The 10,371-nt window shown below is 40.2% G+C and overlaps 1 protein-coding gene across 9 annotated transcripts in view; it reads left to right on the top strand.

Moving 5' to 3' along the window:
* The first annotated feature begins 7,435 nt into the window (after nucleotides 1–7,435).
* tjp1a (tight junction protein 1a) overlaps nucleotides 7,436–10,371 on the top strand; it is a 78,883-nt gene continuing 75,947 nt past the window's right edge. For 2 of the 9 annotated variants that reach the window (XM_088370644.1, XM_088370643.1), the window contains exon 1: nucleotides 7,438–7,721. In XM_088370644.1, coding sequence (XP_088226770.1) covers nucleotides 7,630–7,721 — 92 coding nt within the window. In that variant the 5' untranslated portion in view covers nucleotides 7,438–7,629. Of the gene's footprint in view, nucleotides 7,722–10,371 lie in introns of all 9 variants that reach the window. The other 7 variants (XM_088370638.1, XM_088370642.1, XM_088370637.1 and 4 more) reach the window with 6 other exon arrangements.

Raw genomic sequence — 10,371 nt, 5'->3', positions numbered from 1 at the left:
CTTTTTGAACTTTGGCAATCTCTCTTTTTTACATGTATGGGTGTTTTTTCTTTTTTATAGCAGGCATTTTCAACCTGGGGACTTGGAAGCAAAGGATGTGGTGGTCTGAACAGATCTTACGCATCTTACCCACCAGCTTGGAGTGGCACAGAATAAACCTAAAGATGGGGGACTGTTCACTGACAGTAGAAAGCAATCTCGGAAATATTTTTTGCTATACAGCGACAACCAGCCAATAAATTTCAAACACTGACGATAGAGGAGTTGGACGCTGGAGTCCTCAAATATATCATTTAGTAGAGACCATGGATTTGAAAACTTTGAAAACCAAGTGTAACTGGAAACATGGAAGGCTTTCACTCTGGTCATGAAGAACTTTCCTGGCAACCAGCAACTACGTTAAACTCATGACTGCATTCAGAAACCTCAGATACGTCAAATTGCATTACTTATGGATCAGTTTCCTGGGCGCAAAGAGTGAAGAGCAGGGTGAATGATTCCCTCAGGACATGAAAAAGTTAGATAGCTGGTATCAGGGTTGTTGGGTTGAAGCCATGAATGCTGATTGAAGTTGGATTCACAAGGGCAATCCCTCTAATCAAATAACTATATTCTGATTAATATTTTGTTAATGGAATGTGAATTAAAAGGTGTGTAGAATATTTCGATTTGTTAGTGTTCATTCATTTGAAAGATTCGCTATTTTCCATTAATATTCAATTGAATTCAATACGATAAATATACAAGAAAAAGTTGTATAATGTGTGAAGTTAGGCAAATACAGAACGTCAGTAATTTATGAAAGCTATTAAACTGACACTACACCATCCCACAGCAGTGTGTGACTTTCTGAATTATAAATTTGTGGGTGTCTTTTCTTCCAACTACCAAGTGTTTAGTAGTTGTTTTTTGTTGTTGATTCCAGCTCCGGCCTTCCTGTGTGGAGTTTGCATGTTCTCCCCGTGCTTGCGTGTGTTTTCTCCGGGTTCCCCCACATTCCAAAAACAGGCACGGTAGGCCGATTGATTACTCCAAATTGCCCGTAGGCGTGAGTGTGAGCGCAAATGCTTTGTCAATGTGTGCTCTGCGATTGGCTGACAAGTTCACGGTGTTCCCCGCCTACTTCCTTTGGCCAACTAGATAGGGGCTAGGAGGTCCGTGACCCTTGTGAGAGCAAGTGGTACAGAAAATGGATGGATGACTGGATGTTATAATAACACAACTAAAGACGACTCATTCAAAATGAATTGCTTGCAGTGAATATGATACTTTCAAGTAGTTTGCCATTGATGTAATAGTGTGCTTCTTGCTGTCATACCTCTTGACCTAAAAAACTTTCTTCCCTCAACTGTGTAGGCTCGAAACGATTTCTTATTCAGTAAACAGTACATCACACACGAGTAAAGCAACACACACACACACACACACACACACACACACAGTTCTCATGCAAGCTGAGCAGGCTCGCTGTGACTCAACCCCTTTGTATGTTCGCTACATTAATTGGCTGACTAACAGAATAAAACAGCTAGTTATATTGACTCATGTTTTGACTCATACCATTATTTTCTTTCACTTATTATTTAGCAACCGCTTTGAGGGTAATACAAGGTTAGTTAAAGTATCTCCAGAATTTCCGTATTTAATTTAGTAGAACAATTAAAGGTGAACATACTGAAGCAGCATTGCAAAATGGCACACTCTGAGCTTACATAAATGTCGTACAGGCATACACAGATGGCTCTATTTTGATCTCTGTGAGTCGATGAGCAGTGACATCCTATACAGTCAATATGTAAATATTTATCTGCAACATTCATAGTGCTACTCGATGCTACAAATAGCAAAACGCCAACAACTTCTCTCTTCTGAGTCTATATGATGATCCAAATGTAACAGTGAGTGATGTTTAACTCTATTTCACCAATCATATGGAGCCAGGCAGTCACATGACAATACACGGGCTTGCACAGATGAAGCATAGCCACAATTTGTATCCACAATTCAAACATTAACCAGACCTCTTTGTTTTGACTAGTTGGGCTGCACAGGACATATGACAAAGACAATTTGAGGGTTGACTTCCCCTTTAAAATAAGTTTAAAAGTCTACACAATTTATATTGTGTTTTGGAAGTAACTAGATCATGGGTGTCAAACTCAAGGCCCGTGGGCCAGATACGTTCCACCACATCATGGTCTGTGGCAAATTGAGCATCAATTTCATGTGTCAATATTAAAATGACAAATTTTCTTCACTTTTAAAAAATAGAGGTATTGCTATCAACTCTTATTACCATTAATCTTTTTAAAATATTGGAATCATTTTTACTTGACTCTTATTTCCAAACTTGTTATTTATCAGTTTGTTGTGTAGTCTATACTGTATGGCATTGATGTTCATAATGGCCCTCCGAACGAAACTGTGATTACGATGCAGCCAGAGATAAAAATGAGTTTGCCACCGCTGATACTATCCTTTTCTAAATTTAATTTAAAACTTTAATATTTGACAAAAGAAAAAAAATGCCCTTCTCATATTTAAAAAGACGACTCTTGTGTTGCTTAGCCGTGATTTGTGAGAACCACATTTTCAAATTCGTTTTTTTATGTCACAAAATTACATAAAACACCAATGTGATATAAATCTATTACTGATTTGTGTTTACTGTAAACGGTGCCTTTCTAATGCCCTCATGGCCTCATTTGACATTTACCTCAGCAACTCTGAGGTAAATATGACACTCAGCCTGGCAGACTGCTAATAAAGGTGACAGCGGGAGGGCAGAAAGCTGCTTGGTGTCCCACCCTGCTGTTTGGAAGCACAAACTTCACGGACGCTCAAGAAATGTCCTCATAACATCAGGCCAACAACATAGTAACATGAGTCATGTTATGTTCAGGTCACCAAAGTGTAGAAGAGAATCCAGTCCATTTTCAAAATAAAAGATAATCCAGACTCAGATAAATGAAATGGAAATAATGCAAGTTATTTATTCTATTTTATCTATTCTATCCTGGTATCAAGTTGTCCACGAACCAATACGGGTCCGCTGACCGGGGGTTGGGGACCACTGCCCTAACCTAATTATACCATATTTGATTTGGAAAAAAAAACAAAGGTTAAATATAGTAATACAGAGAACATGATTCCTTAAGTATTGGATTACCCTTGGGCAATAATCTTGCGTGTTCTTTGCAGTCTTTTGTCTAAATATTAGTGTGTGTATACTTTACATACACTTTCTTCCCCCATGCAAACAATATGAGCTCAATATTTGTCAATTCTAAGGGCATTTCGCGATTTTGGTGAGTCCATTTTAAAGGGAATGAGAGCAGCCATTTTGATTGAAGGCGACACAACTCAGCTGTGTCGACACCCACAAAACAGAAAGATGCCTGTTTTTACCTGTACCAATCTTGCATGCATCTGCAAAAACACCAAAACCCAGTCTGGCCCGCCCCTGCACAGATTTACACCACGGCTCACACTAGATTTGCACTGGGCATGAAAATAAAACCCTTTGTATGCAGCCTTGTTGCAAAACTATAAATCATTGTCCAAATACTAACAGCAATCATTTAGTGTCCAGGATTATTGCAAATAGTCCTCCACACAATCCTCCAAATACTCACGCCTTCATTCCAGTTATTACGTATGTGATGCTGAGCAACATTAAGATACGGCTGCTGTTTCCAAATCGCCTTTGACTCCGAAGACAAAACTATCAGGCCTGCAGCACATTTTGACTCGCGTGTCTGTCTCTGCATCTTTGACCCGAGCTTGAACCCAGAGTCTCAACAATAAAGCGCAAAGGGGGGAAAACAGCAAACATTGCGTGTTTATTTTCAGTTTGTCGTCATATGCATTTCGCAAGCGATTCTTAAGAAGTACCAGCAGGCAGATGCACTTTGAAAACTGTTTCATTTACATATTGCATTGCGTTCGGTTGGCTTCATGAAGCATCCTCTGTAGAATCCCCGTGTGCCTTCTTACCATCATGGTTTACTGGTAAGTCTCAGATGGATTTTACGCGGAGGTTTTTATTCAACCTATCAGCTTGATGTTCTAACATCAGTCATTTGTCTCTTGTGTCACCTCGGCCTAGCAGTTAAAACACACTAGGGGTGATTAGTGGCTACAGCCATGACATTTATATGCACATCCCAAATTTATTTCCTTTATTCAGTAAACAAAGACATAATTAAAACACACCATAACATTTGCAATATACTCTTGCTTTAATTGGTTTACTAGGATGCAGTGTATTATTAGATAGCCTTGCATTTCAAATGACCATAGATTCAATTATAGATCGCTTTTACACTTCAATTTAATAACTGAAACATTCATTTTATTCAGAAGGTTGTCCACTGTCTGTATAATTTGATTATATTTAATTATAATTATATTTCTACTGTCTGTATAATTTAATTAATTTTTACCAATAACTTATTCAAATTTCTGTTACAGTTTTTCTCCTTAGAAGGATTTTTTCCCCTTCCTTTATCACCAAGGGCTTGCTAATGTGGGATTGGTTTTCTTATCTATATCTATAAGCAGTGTGATTTTTGACTTGCTTAATGTAGGAAGTTCCTTGAAATAAAACTTTTGTTGCGCACGTGCGTAATATAAATAAAATGCTCTCCTCTTGGATTTATTTTAGTGGCATATTATTGCCTGAAATGTACAACCTCGAGGCGATTGAGTTTTCCCATTGGAGAGCTGAGCTGCAGGACCCATTCTATTTAAAAAAGTCAGAGCTTGTCGTGACAGGTAACCAGGTGGATAGTGTGACATACAGACAAATTACACTACTGTGTTTATAACCTACTGCTGATATTTTCTTTCCTAGTGTGTGCTTGTGCTTCCTACTTGTATTTTTCCCACTTGACAGAGGAGGTCGAGAGAGAGTGAGACAGAGGAACGGTCCAAGGCTACGAATTTAATCTGGCTCCTGTGGTCATGTGATTAATCGTGGCCAGGGACCAGGGTGCTGTAATTTATGATGAGGGTGGTAGCGCGGGGTGGGGGGACTTCAACACATTGCTACTCCAGGGGGAAATCTCACTCTCCAACCAATCCGATTGTCTTCTCCAGATCTCCTTCCACCAACACAATAACATACAGCTGGGCTTTGAGTAAGCAAGCCATTAATTTCTGGGACAATGCAGGAGATGGAAGAGACTCCCTGTGCAGTTTTTAATGAAGGAGAGTTGATGACCCATGGCACACACTCGTCACAAAAATACAACCTTATCAATTTGACCTTTTTTTTAGTACAATTAAAAAACCTGATTTGAATATCAATTGAAACCGCAAAACATCCATCCATTTTATGAACCACTTATCCTCTTATCCAACCAGCCTGAGACATGAAAAAATTGATCTCAGTGAGTGAACTTGTGCAACATACCGACACTGCCAAGTACTGGCATTGCTTGGTGGCGGATATTCGCAACTTCATACCTGAATGTTGTAACAACTCATAATATGCTTATGATATAGCTGATGAAATCAATGGTTCTGGTGGCCGTGGCTTAGGCAGTAGAACGGGAGGGTTGGCTATTCGAACTCAGCTCTGTCTGAGTCTCGAGTGGTTGTGTCCTAGGGCAAGACAAAAATTCAAAATGAGAAAGTATTTTAAACAAATAAACAAATCGAACACACGAACGAACAAGCAAATGAACGAGCGAATGAATAAATAAACAAATAAAAAAATAGAAATAAAAAATAAATGAATAAATAAATCACAGGCTTGAATACTAAGTGTCTCGCCTGTGATTGAAATGCAAAAGTTTAACAGTGTGGAATTTTTTATGATGAAACACGTTCTCTGTGTTTTTTTTCTTGCAAATGCAACAACATTGCATTTGAAAGCTAAATTGTAAGGAAGAAAACACAGACAAGAGACATAAGAATGGACATAATAAACACAACTGATTTTTTTCATTTATAACCCCTCTTATCCAATTGTATAACCCCATCCTAGTTGTTTTCATATACCACCCCTGTCTGGTTTGAACTAATTACAGAAAATATTAGAGCAGTGACACTCGCTTGACTTTAATGCAGGTAATGTGAGTTCACTTCCCAATCAGTCACAATTTCAACATGAGTTTGAACATTTGATCTCTCAATGTGGAGAGTGATTTTGATGACAATAGTGTGGAAGTAAAGCAAACAAGAAATTTCTATGGTAATGAGCAGCAATATAGGTTGCTGATTTTGAATCAAGGATACGCTGACAGGGTGAATAGGGGATCTAACCTGAAACCTTTCACTTTGATTCTCGCTCCAGCATCATGGTTACTTCTGTCTGATTCAGGCTTTTTGGTAAGTCAAATGACTTTGAAAAAGGTGTTTGGTGGTGTGCTTTTGGGTGAATGCTGTGTTGCCAAGATCAAGCAGTGCTGAGAGCAGCTAGTCTGACCTTCCCCACCAGCTGCTTCCCTATGTTTGCCTTGCCAGTATTAGCCGCTTTTGCTCTCTGACTTTTTCCCTTTGCATTGTGCTGTTCATTCTCCATTATCTGCATTTACTTTTTCGGGTGCATGGGCAATCTCAACACGCCTCCGGGTGTATATATAGCAGTTCTTTCAACCTTCACGTTGTTTATGTGTCCCTGTAAATATTTATATAAAGGGACAGTGGGGCGTGATCTCACCTTACATTTGAGCTTCTCAGCAACAACACACATCATGCTGGGGAGTTTCACTTAGATCAGAGGTTAGCAAAAGGTGAGCCGCGGGCTGCATCAGGGTAAGCACCCACACTCAAAGTGGCCCCTTAACTGATTTCTGAACATTACTATATTTCCTTTACCATGTCAATTTTGAGTTGTAATAATGTTGTCGATGAAAGAAGATGACCACGTTTTTAAATACATACGAACATACTCACAAGAAACAGATCACGTATAAATAAGAGTTGTGCTTTCATTTTAGATATGCCATTCCTTAAAATAGACAACAATAAAAACACCTTTCTGTTTACATTATGTTTACTGTTATCGCTTCCATCTCGAATGCTGTTCTCTATCTTTTTCACGTGCTGATCCTGCTTCTTTAAACATAAAACAGGCGTCCGTCCATCCATCGTTGCTGTGATTTTCTCTCATGGCGAGTAGGTTATAACACCCCTCTCCTAAACCATTTCATCTCTCCCTCTCCCCTCCTCCTTCTCCTCCTCTTGCGCGCACTCCTCCACCTACCTCACAGACACATGGATGCTGCCGCTGCCGCCGCATCCTCTCCTCCTTGCTCTTTCTGAGAGCATCAAACTAAACAAAACAGAGGGTGGACAAAGAGGAACAAGTGGCCGCTCCCGGGCGTGCCACAACAATGAGTCGGTCCTGCCTAAAATTGAATGGATTAGCCAATCTATTCTGAGCTCTAATGAGATTAGAGGGGCAGCGAGCAGACATGCAGGGTGGCGGCGGCGTGGTACCTTTCCTCCGGCTCCCCGGGGACTGCTCCCACGGGAAATGGCGCCGTTGATGCCGCTGGACGCGCGGTCGATGTCGAGGGACCTTTGGAGACATTTGAACGCACGCTCACCTGCGCCGCGCTTGAGCGGGGCGCGGATTCCTCGAAGTAGCGCTCCAAAGTAGAGAGACGGAACCTGAAGATGAAGTACCAGAAATACATCACGGTGATGCAGATGGCCATGGGAGTGACAGCCTCCAACAAAGACTGCCTCCCCACCAAGAGACAGCTGTGGTGAGTTCGGGGCGTTGGAGATGGATGTATACACCATAGTAGGTTTATTTGTGCGTGTGCATGGAAGCGGCCGTGTGTGTGGCTTCTTGGGTGTGGAGAAAAATAGCTTTCATCTGAGCCTCTTAAAGTGTTGTGCTCACGGAAGGCGTCAAAGTTGCAGCTGAACACGAGCAGCTGTTGGCGGAAGTGGCTGGCTGTACTGGAGTAGATACAAAAACATCCGCGCCGGTGCACGAGACATACTACACATTTAGCCCGGTGTGTATACGTGTGCACATTTTGCATGATATGATCACGCGTTAGTTTTCATACAAGCGCACAATACGGGCAGGTGTTGTCACAGTCGCTGTTCAACTCATTTAAAACCCACCTGCAGTTTTCCATTTAAAACAATTTGATCTATGTGTCTTTGATTTGTACTATTTAAAAAAAAAAAAAGGGGGAGGGGGCACCCCGCACTCCTAATTACTTATTCAGTAGCTTCCTGTGCATGTTGGAGTCTCTTGCTGAAGGCTTCACTCATTTTGCGTGTATGATTTTCCACTCCATTTGACCAGTTGTCTGCTTTAATGGTACATAAACAATATCAGCCGCACGCACGCACTCTCGTACGCACGCACGCATTCTCGTACGCGCGCACACAGACACGTTCTCATCCATTTTTCTGTATGGTGTGTTGCAAATAAATCATCATCATGAACACTCATCATCAACATCATCAGATGCTAGCATCTTGCAAACAGCCCTATGAGTTTGTGGTTGAGCAAAGAACCATGTTTTTCTGTGGGTGAAATTGGGTTTGCAACAGCACCCCTCCCTGCTGGATCTCATCATCTCCACATACATAACTGATTCTCTTTCAGCGAAAATTATGTGCCTATTCTGGAATTTTGCATGGCAGCCCTAATGACAGTGAAATAGCAACTCCCCTTGAATTATGTTAAAATATGTCAATACTGGAGTAATGATCACAGTGACATTCCAAATATGCATTTGCATTCGCTCGGATTCATTGATTTATTGAGAACTATACAGTTATGATATTAATCAATAGCTATTTTAGTAATTGTGTAATCCTTTCAAGCTATTGTTTGACTTGACAAATTGTTTGATTTGAAATTCTATTATCTTTGTTTTCTATTCCAGACGAAGACTAACTATTTTTTTTCAAAGGATTCAGGAAGTTCTTTGTTGTGGAAGTATTTAAATTAAGACTAATTTAATGATTGTTCAGTTGTGTGTGGAGTTGAGAGTAGGAGGGAGGTGAGAAAGTTGAGTCGGGATGTAGGTCAGTCACATTCTTAATTCCAGCTCAGCAAATACATCAAAATGGAAATACAATATTTTCAAGTTAGGACAGGAATTGGCATCTTGGTAGTGGCCACAGTTTCAGCAGCACTACTGGTGGGGGCAACAAAGGATTAAATAAGGACCAAAAAAACATGCCCATATGTCTATTTTTTTACTGAGCCAATGTCCAGATAAGTATCTTAATATATTTTAATACTTTGCATATGAAAGAACAGCTCCTCAACTACAAAGGCTACGAAGGAAAAAAAAAAACCACATACTGTGCAAAAACTCTCTCTTGCATAACAATTCCCATTCAAAGATGGCGCAAAACAGCAGAGCAACATGAAGTGGAAGAACGAATTTTTTGCTGGTGCTCACAAAAATGGACTCACTCAAAGATTTAATATTCTATTACCCTATCTTTGTTCTTAGGCTGGCTCATTCACACAGTTCAGTATAGGGCAGTATTTAAGGTGGTTCCCTCCGCATCACCGGAGATCTGTCACAACAGCCACTTGCAGGGCAGCGCTGGCAAAACTGGGGCCCCAAGCAAAATTTTATACTCCCATTCATAAATATATCATTGATACAAACAGACCATACCATAACATGCCATTTGACACCCTTTATTAATTAAGAGTGAAACAGCTAACAACTGCAATAATGACATAAATATTAAACAAAGATAGCAAACAGATATACTAATTCTAAAGTGAATATGCAAGCGTGCCATTTACAGAGGAACACTTCTGCATTTTCTTTTATGTAGTTCATTAGGGTCATCATATGACAAAAATTATGCAAAGTCATAATTAAGACTTATGATTACCACGCCACTTAAGTGCTCTTGTGCCATTGATGAGCGGAGCGGAGGTAGGCCTAAGTCTTAATCAGCTTCATTGTTGAAAAGCTCCACTCAAAAGAGGCAACTGAAACAAGGACAGTCACTGCAATGTGGAGGGTAATCCAGACATTGGATAGAGTATAGTTTGATATTATTATTAATAATAATAATAATCAATCTTCAGTCCCGACAGAGGAGGGAGGTAGATTCCATGAGTCACAGGTAGGAGAGCCAACAACTTTTATTTCAATAAGTTATAAACATTCAAGTGAAGCTTGAGCTTTCCCTTTTTGTCTATTGGTTTGTTTGTGATCCAGATTCAAGCTATCATTTGTACACCACGTGTTAAGTCTCGCTTTGCAAATGCAGGTCGCAGCATTCCCTCTGATTGGTCAGATGCGGTGCCTCTCTCTTTCCCGATGCAAATGGTGCTAATTTGGGCACCTCATGCAATAGATGCGCATGTTTGTACGCATATTCACATCTAATGTGCTGTGCATTTGCAGAAATGAC

This window comes from Syngnathus floridae, chromosome 3, assembly GCF_059516105.1.
Source record: "Syngnathus floridae isolate MCC-2025c chromosome 3, RoL_Sflo_1.0, whole genome shotgun sequence".
Lineage (NCBI taxonomy): Eukaryota > Metazoa > Chordata > Actinopteri > Syngnathiformes > Syngnathidae > Syngnathus > Syngnathus floridae.
This window is presented reverse-complemented; position numbering and strand designations above follow the sequence as displayed.